At 46.6% G+C, this 21,879-nt stretch overlaps 2 protein-coding genes across 3 annotated transcripts in view; both read left to right on the top strand.

The window, feature by feature from the left end:
• Positions 1-21,879, top strand: part of LOC1276057 (uncharacterized) — a 54,372-nt gene that overhangs the window by 6,625 nt on the left and 25,868 nt on the right. The gene's annotated exons all lie outside the window — the stretch shown is intronic.
• LOC1276056 (protein sneaky) lies at positions 15,970-20,167 on the top strand. 2 transcript variants are annotated; one of them, XM_061647444.1, is made up of 5 exons: positions 15,972-16,419; positions 16,457-16,716; positions 16,795-17,596; positions 17,669-18,137; positions 18,217-20,167. In XM_061647444.1, exons 2-5 carry the CDS (start codon positions 16,473-16,475, stop codon positions 18,847-18,849), a joined length of 2,148 nt encoding a protein of 715 aa, XP_061503428.1. In that variant the 5' UTR covers positions 15,972-16,419; positions 16,457-16,472; the 3' UTR covers positions 18,850-20,167. The 2 variants fall into 2 exon arrangements, with proteins under 2 accessions (XP_061503427.1, XP_061503428.1); XM_061647443.1 differs by having other exon boundaries at positions 15,970-16,419; positions 16,457-17,596.

Genomic DNA, 21,879 nt, shown 5'->3' on the forward strand with positions numbered 1-21,879 from the left:
AATTAAGGCAGATGGTATGCGTCATGCAAAACTTTCTCCAGCAACACGAAGATGGTGACGCCGACAACACACACCAGCCCCGAGGTGCAATTGTTCGCTTAGCGTTGGAGGTTGAAGGGGCACCAACGACGACACTGACAGCGTTGAGCGTAAATTTCTCGGGAATGGGTCGTGGTGCTAACGTGGTGCTTTATTCGAAGTGATGACAGCCTCTTGGTGGGATTGGTTTGTCATCTAATGCAGAGTTGATTAGCGTGCAGCGGTCACGGTAATACGTTTTATGGTCAACTCGACCCTTAAAGTTACTAGCACACCAAGTGAGTGTCGGGATGAAAAATTCAACCATAAAGGGTCAATGGTGTTAAACTTCCTGCGAGTACCCAATGGGAAACGAGTTTTGGAGTCACTCCTAATAACAATTTGTCAACTAGATGTGGAACGGCATGTCCCCCTTTTACGCAGAAGACTTTCAAGCTTTATCTGGCTAAAGCTACGCAAAGAGCACAACATGCAAGCAATCCGTAGAGCATTGTGTACAATTGCAGATACAGGCGCCATTTGTAACTGCATTCCATAGCGAATGGAATTTACAGTGACCTTCAATCCAAGCTTCGCCAAGAAAGGAAATGATACACAATAAATACTGTCCAAGGGATGTCTATCCAGTTTTTGCATGTACCATCGATGGTTCAGCGTCTGTTTGCTTTCTTTATCCATCTTTTTTTCCGTTTTCGAGCTGCCAATGACGGTTCGACACCTAACAAGAACGGCACCCGGATGAGTAAACAATACTGACAGCTTCCTCCTTTTGTAAGACACCTTCTCGTGCCTGAAATCTCTTCTCTCTACACCGCTGCCTACAGCTTCGCTATATTAACGGATAATATGGCTGCGATTAATACACGCGGATCGGTGTCTGGCTCCATTCAACTGGAAGGACGTGACGTGGGCCCTGTCAGAAGCAATTCATTTTTAACCTTCCTTTTCGGGATGGGTGGGAAACGGAGCGGCGCAGGAAGATGAGCTCCCACACGGCTAGAACTGTTTGACCGGGGGCAGAGTGACTTAAACGCTGCGTGTTTGGGTAGAAGTGATGAACCCGGCAGGCGAGTCAACTGATCGACGTGGTGCAACGAGCAGTAGGATGGCTTTGGCTGTCATTACCTTCGATCCGTGGCTCAACCCAGACAAGCTAAGTGGCCTTGTGGGGTAAAGTACCGTCGTACCTAGGACTCACTGTGTGTTGGTTGAATAGAAGCGTAGGAACCAGGGTTGGTTCGGGTTAGTATAGGCGTCAACAGCAAGCTTCCTTATACGCTAGTCGTTTGACGTTGGCTTTCTAAAAGATGTCTCGCTGAAGTCTCGTTTACTCGGTTTGGTATAATAACTGCCAGCATTTGTAGAATCAATCTAGAATTGTGTTGACTTTACACATTAGTTTCAGAAGAACTAAATAACCTTTTTTTATTAAAAATTCGGTTACTTCCCGCGTATTCCATAAACTTTTTATCCTTCATGCACCAACCAAACCGCAGTTGGTCACATCCCTATTCTCAAACAAAGAATTGTTGATTCATTTTGCTACATTATTCAAAACATCTTTGCTCCATTCAATTCAAACGTCTGTGAATTTCCTATGCAACACACTGCAATGCTCATAAACCACAATTGTACCGAGAGCGTTACAAAACAACGCTTTGTCCCGCACGGAAAGTACATCGGGCTTCGGGATCACAGCTGAAAATCACAGTCTAAAAGAAGTACTGCAAGCTGAAGCTCACCCGCCCTGGGATCGGGGATATTCACCGGCTACGGCGGGCGGTAATTATCGCGCATAACAATTCAATGCAGCCGATGGTTTCATAATGGCAATGGCAGCCTCTCTGCTTCCCAAGCAACTTGCGGAAACCGACCACTGTACCGGCATGGCGTGGTAAAATTCGCCATCTCATGGGAATCAACGACCAATGGCGGCCACAATACCAGGGCTAGAAACCGCCAATGGACCTTACGGAAAGCGTTCGGGAGTATGGTACGAGCAGAATCTGATAAGCACCCCGGGCCAGAGGCGATCTACTTCCATTTTCCATTCGCTAAAGTGCGGGCGAAGGCGTTTCTGATGATGTCGAGGTTGAGACACATTAGAGCATCCTTTTATGGCTGGTTGAATTACAGCACAGCGAGGGTTGCACATATACTACAGATTCAACATTATTTAAAGATTTGCAGTTATTTTATTTCAATATTCAATACAGTGTTTCTTTATAACAATACCTCTTAAGCTAATAAAACAGCGGAGTGTTGATTTGTAATGAAGAATGTAAGTAGTTTTCAAACGAGAGCATAAACATTTATAAAATCAATTGTCTCTCTCAATACTCTTGGAATTTATACTACTGCCACAGCATCAATACACACTCCTACTGTAATCCTGTAAGTGATGCACCCGTTCAACAACATCAATGCGATCGCGTTGAGTAATGATCGACATCAGCATCGCCTCATGATCATTACGATTTATCGCCTTGCACAAGTTCTACCCGCTCGCATCACAGACGATCGTCCAGCACAGAGAAGAATGAGTAGAAGAACGCCAGCAAATAAACTTAACTATGAGTAATGCACTTCTACGCTCTGCGGCCACCGAAGCTGACGGCTCTGTCCATCGACCGGCCCACAGACGCGATGATTGAGCAGAAGAAATGTGTAAATTATCATCGTTCCGAGGGGAGCGCAGTTGGTGTGTGCAGTTTGATTTTACGATTAAAAATGTTCTACATCCCCATCGATCGGACGATACTGTGGACCGTTTACGGTCGGCCCTTGATCTGGCGGAAGAGTTTCGGTGAGCCGGGAAGCAAGACACCTAAACACTTTGCACTTTTCATCTTGAAGACCTCAAAAGAGTTTAGCTTCACAACCAACCCCGTCCTGTCGCTGTTTTTCAGCACCGGTTCGTCTCCTTTCGTGCCTTCAAATTGGTTAACGCCCAAATTGACCGCTGCTGGCGTAGATTATCGACGACGGGAATAATGTTTCTGACATTCAGCCGTCCAACCATCGGCGCTCTGGCACGATCACATCAAAGGGAATCGAGCTTGTCGATCGCAGCTGTTGGCAGCGATCGTAATCGGCGTTTTGAAAGTTCATCTTCGCCTAGCCAGGGCTCACCCAAGAGCGAAACAATTTCGCTCGGATCATCGCTTGAATTTTGCGAAACTTAACAAAAGCATAAGCATAAGTTTTGCATTATCGTAACGGTTTGATCGTACCTTCAAGAGGGGAGATGTTTGAAAACTTTGCAAATTGATAGCTTTCAACACCTGGAAATTGTGGTCGATGTCTCGGAGTCTTTAAAAACGAGACGATGGTTTTGGTCCGAAACAGCATCAAAGCATTGATCTTCTCTCCGTCCGTAGATAAATTCAACCTTACCTGGTCCCAAAACCGGAAATGCAAAATAATGCTGTTATCGCCTACCACAGCAATCTGGTCTGGGCTTTTAAAACAAGTTCCTTCCCGCATCGTGTGATATAAAAATAAAACACGCCAATCGTACGACACCGGTGAGTGCAGAAATAAATCTTTTACGCCGACTACGCTTGGCCTTCTCCTCTGTCCAGCAAATCGAGGAATGAAGATTGGCTACACATATTAGTTTAACATTTTGATTTTCTCACTCGAAGTTGCCTCCAGTCCAGTCCGTTCCGTGCGGTTCTCCGGGCGAATAAATTAATGCCAATCGCATGTTGCAGGTTTTGCACAAGGTGGCCCTCGACTTGGCTCCATTCGGAAGTTGGTGGCAAGCCGTGTACAAGCCGTGCCTGTCTCCATGCAGTTACAAAGTCTCGCCGGAGATTACCTTCAGGTTCTGCGCCCGCCAGCCGTAATGCGTCCTACGCTCACGGCAGCAAACGCGTTCTTGCTCGAACCTCGGATCGATGGCCGATTGTAAATTTCAATGAACGTTTGCATCGTTCAAGTCAAACTGATGTCACAGGGCAGCAAAGGTGCACAGGCTGAGCAACTGGTTTCTTCGCTTGCCACGACGGCGGACAGCGTTCTGACGGGAATGGCCGTCGTCTGTTTGATCGTTTGAGCGGGCGGTGCTGCTTCTGCGCCTGGAAACGGTGGAGTTAGTTTTCATTAACTCATTTCCTAATTAGGAAACGAAACCGGGATTCACGAAGCGAAGGATTATCGTGATCTTACGTGGCAGGTGTACTATTAAAACATGCTTAATTGAAGCCACTGTTATCTAGTGCAGTGCGATCGGACGCAAGTCCACTGTTTGTAATTTACATTTATTTGCAGATTCGCTCGATTGCGCGATGCTCGATAGTGAGTGTGTTGGTTGTTAGAGTTTCCCGGGCGTAATTAATACCAGATATTTTTCATCCCTTACTGCTACTGGTCTTGGTGAAATTTAATAATTCAAATCTGATTTTAAATCCCACTTCGTACTGTAAGTCTAAGCTTGAATGAAATATGTGAATTCTAATTAAAAAATCAATATTTGATCTTGTATCAGATAAGGTGTTGTGCCCATTCCCTAAGCGGTTGTTTTAAACCGCTTCCAGCTCTTGTCAGGGAAATACCTAATTAATAAACATCTTTTAAGTATTGGTTAAAGAAACCCCCGTTTAGTGAAGTAAAATAGCTGTAACAGGTCAAGATAAAAAAAAAACTAAAGAGCATAAAATTGATCGCTCCGAAATCTTAAGTAAACCGCTTCAATGAGAGCCGGTTACACCTATCGAAACGCCCCAAAACGGTTGGTTTCATTTTTTGCCACTGTTTGCCAAATTGATCGCCCACACTTCCGGATTTTTGTTTTGGAGGGGGGAGGGGGGATCGAAATTGAGGTGATTGGTACAGGGCGGAGTACATAAAAGACGGCCAGTTCCTGTCGGAACGCGAACATCCTGGGGCGGGGCCCACCAGCATGTACGCTTCATGTTCCAATTAATGCGATCTCTTTGCCGCTTTTCCGATCAAGAAGGGAATCAATTAGTTCTGCTAGCAGTAACGAGCTGCAGCCGGCTTATTGTTTTTGTGCATTGAATTTTGACCTAGTTACGGCATTTATGTTGGGAAAAAAGTAGATTGTAGGAAATATTTCTGATTTTATTTCATGAAAAAAATAAGGAAAATGGGAAAACCAAACGTAGTAATAAAAAGAAAATTTAAATGAGCAATGTAATTGAGGGAAATCGAGAAACATATGAAATTATGCACCATGTAAAATATTCAATTTAAGAGCAAATAATATGAAAAACTACAACTAAACAAGATAACCAAAAAGATAAGATATTGAACAAAAATTGAATAACAAAAACATAAGCTGGAAAACTTACATTGGATTACTTTTAAAAAGTAAATACAAAACTACAACATAATTAGAGTCAAACTAATTAAAAACAATAACCCATTGTAATGTGGAACTGACACTTTCATTCAAGAAAATTTAAAATTAGTAAATAAACAACTTACTTTAAAATAAACGTTGAAATCATTTCTGAAAAAGTAACAACAGTACAAACATTTCATCAAATTGAAGTAAAACACAAACAAACCCAAAACACACCCTCATAATGAGGTAGTGACAATAGCAATTGCAATCAACATTGTCAATGTTTTCCCTTAACGAAGAATGGAATGGAAAGAAAGGAACACAAAGACCTTCCCTCAACATATCGCATAACCTTGGCCAATAAAAAAAACTGCAACTCGAACTGGAAAGCTACAAGGCAAAAAAGAAAAACTCGCATTGAGTGCCGTGAGGCAGTGAATTGGTGTGAAACTAATGCAACAACTAGGAGAGTCTCTCCCCTTGTCGGTCTGTCAGTAAATTTGGTCTATTTGGCAGTTGCGAGCTGAAGAGAGGGAGCAGCAAAAAGAAGGTAACCGGCACAATATGTTCCCCTTTCCAAAAATCATACCCTCCCTACAGGTGCTTTGACGTCTTGGCGCACGGATGAAACTGAGAACGTTGATGCCACGAGCAGGCACAGAACCCCAAAACGTGTTGGTGTGAAAATTCATTTCTTTCCCTCCCCCCCACTCCACACCACGCCAAAACAAAACCGTAAAACCGTAAAGTGCTCCAAATAGTCATCCGACACGAGCGGCACCAGGCCACAGCCGGGTGCACTATAATTTTGATTCAATTAAAGCCGGTAACGTTTTTCCTAGATTTTCGGCACGTTTTTTCGAGGTCGTTTTCGGTGCTGCTTCGAAGTTAGAGGGGTGGATTGGAGGAATCTTTCTACTCAAATTTAAACCAGTTCGCTTTCTTTTGGCGGGTGGCGAGCGATGATGCTGCCGTTGTGCGTGATTTTCCGCCTTGCCACTGCCCAAAAACCGGCATAGAAGCAATTTAACTGATCGTCTCTAAGCGCAAATTCGCTTTGTTCAACGAGGGAAGCACATCAATCTCGATTCGCCGAGAGAGGAGGTCGTTGGTAGGACGTAAAATTTCCACACAAATTTTCCGCCCAGCTTTTGCCGCGGTACGGTGGATCGACGGTGCGGCTTTCGGTGTCAGCGTGGGCAGAAAAGAAAATTGGCACAAATTTTTGGCACACTCGGGAGACGCCACGCATTTTCTAACCACTTTTTAAGCACTTCAAGTGAAGACGATGGAGGGGTGCTATGGTGAGAAAAGGCCAAAATTTACTATGCAATAGGCCACTGACTGGGAAAGCCACCACATTCTATTGTCCGTGTTGCCGTTTGCTTCAGATTGAGTCATCTACAATTCAATCTTCCATGCAGAAGACGGGTGGGAGTTTGATCTACAGAATGGTCCTTCGAGCCGGAATGGTATGCAAATTTGATGTCACTTTACGCACACAACGCCGAAAGGTGCGACCATCGGGTGATTTATAGTGTTTTCTTTCCCCAAAAAATAGGAGAAAAAACGCAACCTACTTCACTTAAGCCACTTACCGAAAAGACGATCTCTTCTTGAAAGTCACCCTTTTTAATGACGAAGCAAGCTTAGCTACCTGCACGTTGAAGCGGGATCGCAGTTGAAAAGGTGATCATCCGCCCTCAATTAAGGCAGCCGGTTTTCCATAAACCCTTTTCCGATTGTACGCTTCTTATCGTGCGATCGTTATCATCAATTAAATGGTAAAAAGAAAAGTCTTGTTTCACTGCTGCTGTTGCTCCTAAAATTCAAGAGCACGAACACAAATTAAGCTATCACAGGGTAGCACAGTGCCCCAGCGAACATACTGCGCCTCATCATCATCATCATCATCTTCGTCGTCGTCATAGTCGGTCCCGTACCAGAAGACCTAGAAACATACCCAATTCCATAACATCATTATTGCATTACGAAGCAGCAGAGCGATCCTCAAACGGCCCGCAATCTTCATTAGATACCGCAGCTCTAAATGGAAATCGTATGCCCCCATGGTTATGGCCCTATTCTTGTCAAACCACTTAATACGCGTGGACCCTCTTCCGAGGGCCCTTGCGACGCTGCTGTGTATGGAGAGCCCGGGCTCCTTTCTGCCCGGGTTTGATTGTGCCGATTGGACAGAGCTTTAGCAAAAAGGTTCACGCGGTAGCATCCGACCGGTTTGTCGGGGAGATGCGCCCATCGGGACATTCTTCGGTGGCTTGTCAATCCCTGCGGTCGTTCTTTGCACTCTTCTTCAGGGACCGGGGTGTTTGTTTCTCGTTTTGTTCCACCTTGTGCACACACTGGCCGACAGATGCAGAAGCAAAAGGTTTGTCCCGTGTCTTTTATTCCCTACTGTAGATCTTCTCTTGCACGCAATGGTACTCATTGATGTGTGGTACGGGTGAGTTTAGTTGTTGCATTTTAAAAAGAAAAATACAACCAAAGCGGTTGGGAGATAGAAATAAATACCAACCTCACCGCAGCCCTTCGTGTACGAGCCCGTACCAGCTCTACCGAAGGTTGTGCAGATTATTGGCGATAATAATTGAACGATGTTATGCTCCGGTGAGTGGTTTTCTCTCGGGATTCCCCAGGGAAACTATGCTCGAGATAGAACGTAACAAATGAGTTTGTTGGCCTTGGGCTAAATAAAACAGGCTCTCTAAAGCAATTCTAAGACGAAAGCAGAGCTCAAACTGATACTTATCACTTGCCTAAAACAAATAAGAAACATCATTTCGTTTCAAATTCCCATCTCAACACCGTTTCGCTCCCGTGTTCTAAAAGATTAATGAAAACAACAGAAACACAATACAATCCTCGGAAGCGCCCCCAAAGAATGTTGTCCGATAAACACAATGAATGGCCACAACCTTCCAAAATTGAGCAATCAATATACGATCAAACGGTTGTATAACTGTACAGTGTGCGTCCGTCAGAACCACCATCACTCAGCCCCACCACTAAAGAAGCATCATAAATGATCGCGCACATAATACGTTCAGTGTGCGCTCGCGCATGCACCTTACGCCTTCGCCGCTTGCGTCAGCAATCCCGTTCCTGGCTGCCCGATGGTCGATTATGTATTTTTATTATTGATAGTAATTTAATCAAATCATATCAAAGCAGGACCAGCAGTTGGCCGAGTGCACCCGTGGTAGTTTACACCGTTAGAACCACGGCACAACCGTAGCATCGAATCCAAAAACCGTGGTGCTAATGAGTGCCTTTACAAAACGAACGCCCTGCTACAAACGGACGGGATATCTAGTGCGAGTGTCTGTTGCCTTTTCGTTTCATTTCAACAGAAACAATCATAATTTCTCAGCTCACACGGTGATGCCTGCCGGTCTGAGTGCGATTAAGGAGTAGAGCGAGACATGATTTATTTCGAATGATCGGTTGCACCTGTTGTGTTCCGATCGTACACACTTGCCACGTACAGAACGTTGTACGCCTCATCCCCTCTTTGACCTAATGAGCATCATCCGGCTTGAAGTGGTTGCATACGGCCAGTCACGGTCAGAACTGTTAAATTGATTCTTAACATTTTATTGCTGTCAGTAGCTCCAGCGTAACACTAAAACCCCAACCGAAAGCGGAACGAAATGTGGTTCGATTTGTTGTTGGCTTCTTTTTTGCTCCACTTCTCCTATTGCTCTTCTATCTTCTAACACTGAATTCTGAAGCCCATCCTAACCGCAGGTGCAATAATTACTTTAGAACATCGTCTAGAGCGTCTTTCATTTGAGAAGGTTGTTCTAGGCTTCTTTAGCTATTTAATGATTTGAAACGGACATCAGTAATAAGTCGACTGCAAGCCGCTAATTCCCGAAAGCCTTGTGAGGAACGGATGCTTGATCCAGGGACTATTTCGATGTCGGGTTTTATTGATCCTCAATCTGAAGACAAAGCATCATTAAAGTGTAGCATATCCAAACAACACCCTCCAATCGTCTTCCACAATGTGCTTCTGGAGAATGGAAATAGATGATAATTAAATCAATCCAAACCACGGGCACGGGCGAAGATCGTCTCTCAACCTGTCATGTGCACCCTCAAAACACTCTCCCATCTGTCAATACCTGCTTGATGAGCGACGAGACCCAACAATAACTAGTCTAATTGCACCGACCGAACCGAATGTCCAAATTTGGTATCTTCGTTATGTTTCAGAAGCGCTGATTCCGAAGGTACTACAAAGCTTACATAGTTGCTACCAACGCTTCAGTGAAGCAATTTGTCCAGACTTTCCATCAGACAGGCATTCAATTAGTTATCTGCGTAAGCATGAAAGCCTTCTACTGAAACAGAAACAGCATTCAATAGAGAGAGAGAGAGAGCTTTAAAGCATCGTCGTTGTTTTCCCTGAACTCCCCAAACGATGCTAGCCTCAGCTTGAGATAGAATTCATAAGACACTGAACGGTACAATTCTCTGGTCCATCCTCCAACTCCCTCTCCTAATTTCATCCAAATGGGTGCGTCAGACCAACAAACAAAACTGTCCCGCACACATACCTGTTATCTGTCCAGCTGCAGACGGCTGCGGAAGAAGCCACGACAAAAGCTTGTTGGAATTTTATCTTACCAACGCACCACCGTGCCCAATGGCTGCTGCTACCACAAACCATCTCTACTCAATTACACCGCACCCGACACTAATGTATGCCTGAGAAAGTGAGAAAGGGGATGAGCCTAGCTTCCGGAACACTTGCCCCGGTGTCAAGCGACCCAAGAGCTCTCTAAAAGCCGGTAATGAGCCGCTAGTAGTAAGTAACAAGCATCGGTGGAAAGTTGTCGCTTCTCAGCTTCCCAAGATGAATGTATCAGCCGACGTTGCCTCTGTCTTCCTTCCCTATTTCTCCAGATCCACCTAGTCGGTTGTGTTTTGTGTCTTACTAAACGTCCAATGTGCTCAATGATTCTTTTGCTCCCTCCCGCCTCCTCGTTGTGGTGGGATACCAGAAATTCAATACCCATACAAGGCCAGACGGTGGCCCACCGCCAGCGAGACGCATTTAATCATCCACCTGGTAAGAAACGGCGGGATCGTCGTTTATAACCAGTACCAGCGATGTCTTGCAAAGGGGCAAGCAGCATGCCGGTACCGATGTGCCGAGTGTCTATTGTCTCCAATTAGACGCTGGTTTCGCCTAAATATACACATCTTCTACCAGCTTCCTCTATTGCTGCTGCCGTTCTTTGGCTGCTGTACCTTGCCCATTTCACTCACAGTCACAGTTTGTCCCCGATTTTTTTCCTTCGTTGTGCTCATCAGCAACAACCAACCTACCCGGCCGCGGTGACCAACTTCGGGGTGGTTGTTTTATGGGAAAAGAATGAATTAATTACAATCCAACTTGTCCACCCCGTCCGGGACCGTGTTGCATCCCTTCCTACAAAACGCCCTAGGCGCAGCGCCTGCAACCCTTTTGTGCCGTTCACTGCTAATGGCGCCGTGCCCGTGCCAGTAAGGCTGGCTAAATTTTCCACCCCGGTATTTGGGTCAGTGGGCAACAGAGGGAGAGAGAGAGAGACAGAAGGCAAGCGGACCGACGACGATTCGGTGTCCGCACGATCGATTACCCTTTGCTCCTGCTGGCAGGTTCTGCTGCGATTCTGAACGGTTCGGTGTGATGTAATGCCAATTGGCGGGAAAACAATGGAACAATATCGGTAACAAGCGGAAGGGTAGGGTGTAGCGATCCTTTCACCAACTTGTGGAAGCAATCGCGATCGTTTAATGAATCGAGCGCGACGATTAAGCACGATTTTCGTGAGTCAGATGATCGATTCGGTTGCCGTGTCCGTGATACATTGTAGTGTAGTGGTTTGGTGCGCTTTTGAGCTTAGTTCACTGTGATCGATTAAGCTACAACACTGAAATTAAAGCATATTTTAATATTATGGATTAAGAATAAATAGCATAAATTAAATCATTCCTTCACGAAAAAGGCATTCAACCAGACAGACTTAGACCACATCTCACCATTCCTCTTCCAGTAATGTCCAAGTCATCTACAACCGCATCCATTGCGCAACATCTTCATTACGCCCGTTCGGTGTGCGAAATAAAAAGGAACCATTACAATTAAAAAGATAAATCCCCGAGCAAAACGCCGGTACCACCACCAGTTGCGTCTGATTTATGGCATTATCTTTCACTGCCTCTTCACTGCAACCGGGTACACAGGTCCGCGTTTCGTAACGTTTCATTTTCTAACCCTTCATCATTGTGCGGATATGACAGCGATCGCTTTGTAAGATCTCTGTGTGGACGCGGCTAGATCGGTAGTGTTTTCCCAAGCACCAGCTACCTTGGAATTCCCACGGGTTTGCGTACCGGAGTGACCAGTAGCACAGTGATTTCAGTATCGCGTCTTGAAAAAAAAAAACAGATAGAAAAAAGCTGAAACCTTCAAGTGTCGTTCCAATACTGCGACACTCAGCTCTGCCAGCTGAGTTATCTGATTTTGTACAACAACTTTGAAGGTCCACGTCCACGAGGGAACGTGGCATGAATTTATGCAGCAATAAGGTGAGGTGCCGGGTGACATTCGTTGGCAAGACATAGTGTTTTTTTATCATTTCTCCCCAACTTCTTTGACAGTTTCTTCGTTTTATAATGTGTATTAACATAAAGAATGGCACGCAATCAAACAATGTGTAGGAAAGTTATCTGACCGTACTTTAATGCTGTCATAAAATCGCACTCTTACGATTCGATAACGCTATACAATACAGTCTTATGGGGACGACACGCCGTGTGTGTTATACATTTTTATGACACCCAGTTCGTTGTGTTAATTTTCTTTTCCGTTGCTATTTTTGCACCCTGGATCTCCCTCTTCGTCAGCGATGAACACGATACATGGCACTCCATAATCAGCAAACGATCAGCAAACGAATGCGATAAAATTAAGTAATTCCAATAGAGCCCGCGGAGCGTCATTAGCCAGGACGGGGAGAAGCGAGAAACAGGCGAGTTCCCTGTCCACCGTCCCTGGGCATAGCTCTGTCACCATGGCCGAACCAACGATCGGGAAGAAGAAAAGATTGTTCGAATTGAAACACAATTAAATTGACCGATTTCGTTCCAACAACGTCCGTTTGCGCGATACTGTATGTATAATTCATAACGTCCCCAGTACCAGACCCTGGCGGTATCGTTACACTGGGAATGGGTTCAGGTTCAGGTGCCCAATTGCTCCGGTACACTCTTCATCGCAGAGCAACTTCTCTTCCGCGGTGAGATACGAGCGGCGATCTTGTTCGTTCGGCGCGCGCAACTTTCATCGCGATTCGCGGCGAACGCAAGCACTACAACAACCCGGTAAGCAAATAAAACATATGAACCCATTACGACAACACGACAGCATGCGGACTGTCGTTGTGTGTATGTGTGTGTTTTTTTTTGTTTTATACCAAACAACCCGTTCAATTTGTGGACCAATTGAATGCTAATGAATTCGTGATCCCGGTTCCCGGTGCTGAATGGTACATTATTTTACCCTCTTCTTCGTCGTTCTCTTCTGTGGCACGCAGGCGAAGGAATTGGATCGAGTATGCTGGCCTCGGGAAGGACTCGGCGTACTTTGTCTGAATGGTCCGTTTGTGGTATGGTTTGGCCGCAATTGAAGCTGGACGCCACATAAATTATATCAGAATCGGAATCATGCGTGTGTTGGGGAGAAATTAAATGGTCTATTAAACCCATTCGTTGCAACATTATGGAACATAATGAAAGCGAGCATGAAAGCAACGCGGAATAAAAATGTAATTGCGCGTTAAGTTAAAATAAACTACCGATTATTGTATAACTTTATGAGAAAGTATTGAAATATTATTAAAGGAACCTTAAACAAATACATCATAATCATGTTTTTTCCTCTATCAATCAACTTAGTAATTCATAGCACTTAAGAACCCTTCCCAAAAGCCACGTCAGCCCCTTACTATTGTGTTACTGTTTCTTCACTCTTCTCTTTGCCCCAACCGCATGCTCATCCAACAACGGTCACCATCCAAAGGAGGCCATGCACGGCCCGGGCGGCCAATAGCTATGTATTTGCGTATTTTATGATTTATGTTTATTACCGATCGCGCGCCCCCACCCCCCAGGAATTGGCTGTCCTGCGGGTGGGCACGACCTCGCGCGAGTTCGCCCGTGGTTCCGCCCTGCGAGCAGAGCGATTTGCTCAAACCCCTCCGAGCATAATACATCACGGCGATGCTGCTGCTGCTGGGAGGGATGGCCAACACCAAGTCCTATGATTTAAAATACAATGTTGCCAATACAACGTTCCACAGCCCGGGAAGCTTCTGAAGAAGTGCTTTCCAGGCAGCCGAAATAAGAATAAGCGTGCTGTCCTGTGTGGGGCTTATCTGTTACGGGGCGATCTCACCGACCTCTGTTTTAGGTCGTCGCTGCCACGGCACAAACATGAGCCATAAATTTTTGGAATGTGTCTTTCACACACAGCCACAGGCTCTCGAGTAGAGTTAGCATTTCCAATACGAAAACCGTGTCCTCCTAATCTTGCATAGCTGATAGCTCGAATTGTACGTCGCGCATTACCCCCGGCCAACCGGCCAATAAAAGCCGTTCAATATTTTGCATACCGCGTGTTGGCGTAGGGATCAATAAATTCGCCACCGAACAGTTTAACTGTACAGTCTCCGAGCTCTCTGCTTTTATGGGCCACCCCAACTGGCTAGCTAGGTTGTCCTGGAGGTGGAAAACACGAGCCCGCGCGTGTGAGCCACTGATGATGCGTTCAGATAGATGCTCAAGCGTTAGTCACGGACTGTGGGATGCAGCAGAACGTATTGCCATGTGTCGAATCGGTCCACTCGTGTGGCTTTCTAATCTCAAAACTCCAACTGTAAGCTTTGTGGAAAAAAAAACCGCATCATCTTCAGAACGACAAATTCACGCAAACATCCAGCATAACCTAACGGGAACACGGCCATCTTCCCAGCCGCGTAATAGACCGATTCGTCACCTACATTAGCGAAACTCATTACACATTACCGCCACCTGATCGACCTTTTCCCGGGTCTTGAGACGGCTCAGTACAGCTCTGACCTCTGCCTTCCCCCTCTCTTCAATGGAGAGATCATCTTCCGCTTCACCCCTTCCATGTCCCGGTCCATACAGATAATGAGACGCGAACGCGGTGGATAGCTTAATTGCTGAATCGTGCATAAAAACTTCCCCTTATTGCATAATTGCTTATCATCAAACCCGCTCAACTCCTCGTCCAACCATCCACAGCTCACAACACACTTATATGATACACTTCGCACCGTTCGCACAAACTTCACACATGTGACTTGTGGCAGGATGATCTATCATCCCGGAGGCCGGGCGCTGACTAATGTCTTCATTCGTTCTTGCGGAGTTTCCGGGCGTTCCGGGAGATTAATGTCTCTGCGCGGGAGAAGCAATTGTAACTCGGTGCCCTCTCATCCCACGACCGTTGTCCAAAGACCGTTGTGGGGTTAACTTTTTTTGTTGCTGCGCCACACAGAAAAACAAACACTAATCGCGTGAAAAGGTGAGAAAAAAATGCATAATAATAGGGAAGCTCAGGGCAGGTTCCTTCCGATCCGATTCCTTGGACTTGGCAGGAGTTTATGCTTCCACTTAAAGTTGCCTGCCTGTGTCGTGCGGTCTGCTTTAGAACCTTAAGTGTGTTTGTGTGTGCACTCGTGTTTCGTCCATTCGTTACGCTATCGCGTGGTGCGGCGCAATGCATTCCTGCGCTGCTGCGCGGCTTGATGCGTGAACCCATCACGATCATGTTTTGCGCACCCGTCTCGTGCGAATTTATGAGCCGAACAAGCACTGCCTGGTGCGTTCACTGGCGGAGAAAGAAACGATTAGACTGCGCAGCCCACGGGAAGCCACCACGTATGTGTGTGTGTGTGTTTCTGCTCCTTGGTATGTCGTAGTTTCCGTTCGTGCCCGCGATGTACGGGGCTACAAATCTGTACACGGCTCCGTTTGGCGGACAGTGTTGGGGCCAGCTGGTCAGCCACCTTCCAGCGTCCAGCGAGTGTGAACTTACGCCGAGCGCAGGCACCAAGGTCCAGTGACCAACGCCCGCCCAGCACAAGCGTGCCGTCCGACGCATGTCGTCACGCCACGGTGCGCCACATCGACCGTTCTACCCCGTCTACCGATGCTTCTCTTTTCGTTTTCATTATTTACAGACGATAAAATCTTGTAATTAGAACCGCGATCGTACGGGAGAGCGAGAGAGAGAGAGAGTCACACACATATCGGTGGGTGGCAAGTGGGTAAGGTTTGGTCGAGTCCAGATTCTTGAACTAGAGGCTAGGGGCCCTCATGTGGAGACGAATGCTCCACGCTCGAGCTACAACATCGTTGCTGATGGGTGATGCGAATGAAGACGAGACTCGGGTTTCGTGTGGTCTTATGGTGGGCGCGGACACTATGCAGGCACACAGGCGCAAGAACGTTGGCTGAACGTGGGGTGAGAAAAATGTTGCATTAAACCCGGCTGAGCCCGCCATTACCGGAGTCCGATGCTTTGCATTGTTGCTCTGTTTGGTGTTGCGGCGGGCCCGTTGTTGCCTTTTGCTACCTTATCACAATTGTCTATCGATTGCTGGCCATATGTTAGCTTCTTCCTTCCCTCCCTCAATCCCTCCCGGTGGGTTGTTTGGGTTATTGCAATCAATTAAAAACGTATGAATTCTCGCAACGCGCAACCACAGTTGCTGCTTGACGGTTGAATATGTTTTCCCTTCATTAGTGCTGAGTGCAACATGTTTCTCGTATCGCTTGGTTTCTAATTGGTTATTTTTTCTTCCATTTTTCATTCTAGGTAAGCAATTCGATTCCAATTGTGGTTTTGTTTTCGGTATTTACATCGGATCCAGTTGAGTTGGATGGTGGCAGCATCATTGCAAACATCCAAGTAATCCAACAAGAACATCGCAGTAAGCGAACAATTCAACCACAGTCAACAGGTTCTATTCCTGCAAACAATTAAACCATAGTCAACAGGTTCTATTCTCCAAAAATGAACTTCTCCAGAATAAGATATCTTTTCCGCCGGTTTTTCACCACCTTCGAACGAAACTATCCCACCCCGTACAAACTTCTTGCGGGCGAAAAGCGAACCGAGCTGCTGCTGCCCCGTGCGCTTCTGCTAGCCCTGTACGGACTGCTCGTGGGCTTCCTCTTCTACCGGCTCGTGCTAGTAAACCTTGACCTTCCCGACACCGTCCGCTTCTACTTCGGCCTGACGGTGGCGGTCGCACTGGGTAAGCGTCAAAAATTTCCATACAATGAAACGGCTCACCAACTGGGCGTATTTTGCTTAATTTCCACCCCACTCGCAGCAGTCGGATGTAGCTTTTCGGCGCAAGTTCGCTGCGTCTGTGCGCTGTGTTGGGTAGGGTTTTTTGGCAAAGCGGGACGCAATCTGCTCAAAACGCTTACCCTCACCCTCCTGCTGACCGGTCCGATCGAAAATGCGTCCCTGAACGGGCGCGAAGTGGTGCGCGTTCTAACCTGCTCCGCCGAGCTGGCCTTTAATTTGACGCTAACGCGCGTCGATCTGATGACGAAACCGTTTCAAAATGCACTGCTCCAGGGGCGCGATCGGCTGCCGGAGTTGAAGCAAGAGTTTTCCGCGATCGTTTCCATCGTCGAACCTATCGTGCGGGAGGTTGAGCATTCTGGCCGTGGTGGTGGTGGTGGTGATGGAGGAGAAGACGGCTCAGACTCGCTCAGCAGCGAGGAGGTGAGCGCGGATGGTGCTGGCATTGATGGGCCGATTCGTTCCGCAGCCGCTTATCAGCAGGCGTACGTGGCCAAGCTTAACGAGCGCTGCCTGGCCCAGCTAGCGACGGGCGTGGACCGGTGCAAGGCTTCGTTCGAGCGGTCGTACGACGAGTGTAGCGAAAGCTTGCCACCGCTCGTCAACACGCTGCTCTGCTGGCCGATGAAGCTGGATGTGGCCTGCAGCTCGGCCGAACTGTTCGGGGTCGGTGCCGTGTGCCGCATGGAGGACGTGCTGGATGAGGATTTTGGCGCAAACTATCGCCTGCTCAAACAGACCGAACACCAGCTGACGGGGGGTGTCGGTAGCATCGAGATCGATTATCAGGTGCCCGATTTGCGAAACCATTCCGGTTACGTGTAAGTTCCTTTGTTGGGTAATTTTACATGTGGAAGAATTGTAAAACCCAATTCACCCCAAATTTCACCCAGAACCATCAAGAAAGCGTCCAAACAGATGGGGAAAGAATTCAGCAAAAAGAAACACTTCCTCCGCTTGGTGAGCTACTTTGTGCGCAAAGTGTTTGCGTTCATCTTTCTCCGTGTGATCTTCAGCTCGGTCCGCTACCATAATGCTTACCTTTGGAGGATCACTTTCAACAATTTCTACATCACGGATCAGTTTCGAGCGCTCGCCGCTCGCCGTGTGGAGGAGAATGGCTTCCCGGTGCTCCCTTTGCGGGCGATCCAGCAATCGGAGCTGATCGACACGCGGGCAGGCATTTGGAACAAGCTGGAACTGCGCCACATTGTTGGATCCTTCGCTACGCTGCTGTTTCATTGCCTTTCGACGACCGTTCTGCTGCTGATGGACGCACTGCTGTATGAAACGCTCGACATAGTGGCACGCCATTCGCGCATTGAGTATCATCAGCAAGGATTTCATGGCGTTAACGTGACGGTGTGTCTTTGGAAAAGGCTTCAAGTGGACCAAAAAAATTTTTTGGAGCATGGTTTATCACTTCTTCATCCCCAACCAGGTCACCGGTACAGGAGCACTCGCCGAGCTGGTGCGCAACACTGCCGAAGGATTTCGCACAAACGAACGGCTAGATTTCCACGCCTCGAACAAAGCGTGCCTTCCGCGCCCAGTGCCACTGTCGGGCTGGACCGTCGCCGGCATTTATGGATTGTTCGCGCTGCTGGCCCTTCTCATCACGACCGAAGCGTACATCCAGCGGGCGCGCCGTCTCATCTGCTCCTTTTTCTATCCTGGCCGGGAGCAGCTGCGTACCGCTTACCTGTACAATCGTGTCCTGCGGCAAACGCGCACCCTACAGGCGACGCTCCCCGAGCGCATCTTACAGTTAGCGGGCAGTTGTGGCTCCTGCCGAGTGCTCCCGTTTTGTGACCGGCTCGCCTTGCAGCATCCAAACTGGTTCGGCTGGACCCGCACCGGTCGACGGTGTGCGGTGTGTCGGGGCGCCGGAGCACCGCAGGAGTGTCAGCGCCCGGACTGCTTCCTTTGCTACTGTGCCGGCTGCTGGCAGGACATCGATCGGCAGTGTGTGGTCTGCGGCGGTCAGCCTGCCGACTGCTCGAACTGTTGCAATCCGCTCGGCAATCTGTCGACGGCCTTAAGCAGCGTACCAGACAGACATGACGTGCCGTGACATCCGCTGGCAAGTATTTGACAGCACCGTTACGCACACACACACACGCGCAATGTGCCCCTCGGGCTCGTCAAAGTTGGCCGGTACTTGCCACCGGTTGGCTCGTGGCTGGTCCCGTTTGGCCTTTTTGGATCCGGAAGCAATGTTCAAGCATGGAAACTTCCAGCGCGCACACACACAAACATACCGATGCGGTGTGATGGAAACTCAACGCAGCGTAACGGGCACAGCGGAACGGGCCGGGAAGGGTTTCCCCTTGCCCAGGCGGGATCATACTACAACACGGTCACTGACTGTGGACCGTGTTGGCCGTCGGCAGCATAATGAACACACACTTAAAATAATCATCCCGAACGAACGCAGCAGCCACACATACGCACACATACACACACACACACACATTACATGATCGCGGGCACGGGCGCGCCCGAGCATGTGGGCTGCCTTGTTCGGTCAACTGACCGACTGCCAGGCAGCGGGAAAACAGATCGGGATCAGTAGCCCCGCGCACAATTCGGCCATTCGTAGTGTTGCGATATGATCGCCGGGCTGCTTGGGGAAACGATGATGGTACTTGGCTGGCTGCGCGGAGAGCGATCGTGATGGGCGGCTATGAAATGGGCATCATTACTCAGAAGCTTGTTGCATTACTTCTGGAGAAAGTTTCTTTGGTGCAAATTGTGATTCGTATGGTTGAAATATATAATTTCGTTTATTATTAGATATTTAGTCTTTTGTAGTCGTTTTAGTTTACATAAAGAAGTAAATCTGTAAATAAGCTGTTTATCATGTGTTTAGATCACATCCAATCAGCAACTTTGTTGGATTTTTTTTGCATCCTTGGTTTAATTTTATTTATCGCATCGAATGCCTTATCTTTTATGTAGTAATTATCATCTGCTTAGATCAAATAATTTAATTTTTTAACATTCAGTTACCATTTCACTGACAACGTGAACTTTATGCTTAGCCGATCTCGTAGTACACTCGTCAACTCGTACGACTTAACAACATGCCCATCACGGGGTTCAAGTCCCGAATGGACCGTTCTACCATAGGTAGGTCTGATTATCCTGTTATGGGTAATCAATAAGTCACTGAAAGCCAAGCCCAGTAGTGGTACAAACAGGTCTTGGCCGACAACTGTTATTGTGCTAAAGAAGAAGAAGAACTTTATGTTCAATAAAAAGGGTATTTTTTCTAACATTTCTGTAACTAACCTTAGAACATAGACGCCAGTCATTACAAGCTACTTTTGTCGCGAAGTTAATCAGCGGGAACATAGATCCTCGCTACCTGCTAGAAAAGCTGAATCTTTATGTTCTTTATCTTTCCTGAACGACCTCTCACGTGAGTCTTCTCGTCACGTGAGCTGCGAAGACCTATGTTCTCAAGATCTGCATGTTCCTATAATGCGCATATGAACCAAACGATACAAAACTTCAACAAGTACCAAAGATTCTTTGACTTCAACATTAGTATAATCCAATTCAAAACCAATGGTCTCTCGTTTCCTCATTGATAGCGTTTTAGTTAAGTTTCTAGATGAATTAGGGATTTATTATACAAGTAAGTGTCCCAGCAAGTCTGTGCAAGAACTAAATGACAAATAAACAAACAAATAAACAGCTTTTTGCAAATTAGATCTTTGAAATCATAACACTGACAGTTGTTAGTAATAAAATCGATGGATGAAATTGTTAGTCGTAAAATGAGATTAACGTTTCAATTTAGTATTGAATCTTTGGACATGATTCAATATAGCAGTCTGTAAATAAGCAAGAACATGATGTTTTAAATGTACAACATATTTCAATTTACTAGCTTTTCTTGTCAACACCCTGTGAACTGTAAAAGTAAGATAAAAAATTCGTCAGTGCAGGAAATAAAAGGCTAGATTAACTAATAACAACAGAAATCATAAAAAATAAATCAAAATATTAATCAATAGCATTTAATTATCGAAAGAGGAAACCTACGCAGTTCTTTAAGCCATACATATTTTAACAACTTTTGTACTGTTTTATCTTTAAGCATCAATCTATTTGGTTATTATTTTCGATTAATTTGTATGGTAGAGAAGTTTGCAATTTAATCCTATTTTCTTCTATTCTGTACTTATTTCATTTGTGTTTTAAAAACAACAGTTTAATCCCGCAACTAAGAAATTAGACCAGTCTGACACGTTTTACATTGAGTTAACTTTAGCACAAACACTCACTCCCTAGTGGTTTCATTAGGAGCTCATAAATTGTCAAATTTATATATCACTGCTTCCCATCGCTTGTCATCGGAAGCAGAGGAAAACAGACCCACACACATTAAACACAGCCACAACAAACGCTTCATGAATCAACGAAAGCTACTGCGGTTGAAATGAGTTTTTTCTGCAGCTCTAATTTTAATCTGGTGAGCCGGCGTTGCGTTGCTTCCCTCTCCCTTCCCTCCGCCCGACAGGAGCGTGTGCAACTTGCTCACACAATTTACGATCTTTTCATTGCTGCCACAACAATGCATAACTGGGTGCTTCCGACGCGCCCGACGAGCTTGAACGGCGGTCCGGCGGCGCATAGAAAGGTCATGGGCGCGCGTTTGGTGAAAGAACTTTCACGCTATGGTAAATTTAAACCCACGGCAACTCACCCAGCAAAGTTATGTTGAAAAAATGTTAAATTATGTTAAAAGTGCACCGACACCCATTCCATGATGCCCGAATTGTGTAGATGCGTCCGTTGAAGCAAAAGCCCAACCTTTCGACGGGCGAGTTGAAGGTGTGAACGTGTCCTAACGCACAATCGCAGTCGCCAGCTCATCTCAGTAGGCCAGCAATGTTGTGTGTAAGTGTGCGTATGTGTGTATGTGCTGATGCATGCGGACCTACGATCGATCATACCCCACACGAGATGATTGCATCGCGAAGAGGTAGTGAGAGAGAAGAATGAGAAGGGAAAAGGCGTACAGACGAGCCTAAAATTAACATCGGCCGACTTTTCTAGTTGTTGTTGTTGTTTATTTCCACGCTGTGTGCGG

This window comes from Anopheles gambiae, chromosome 2 (assembly GCF_943734735.2).
Source record: "Anopheles gambiae chromosome 2, idAnoGambNW_F1_1, whole genome shotgun sequence".
NCBI classification, from domain to species: domain Eukaryota; kingdom Metazoa; phylum Arthropoda; class Insecta; order Diptera; family Culicidae; genus Anopheles; species Anopheles gambiae.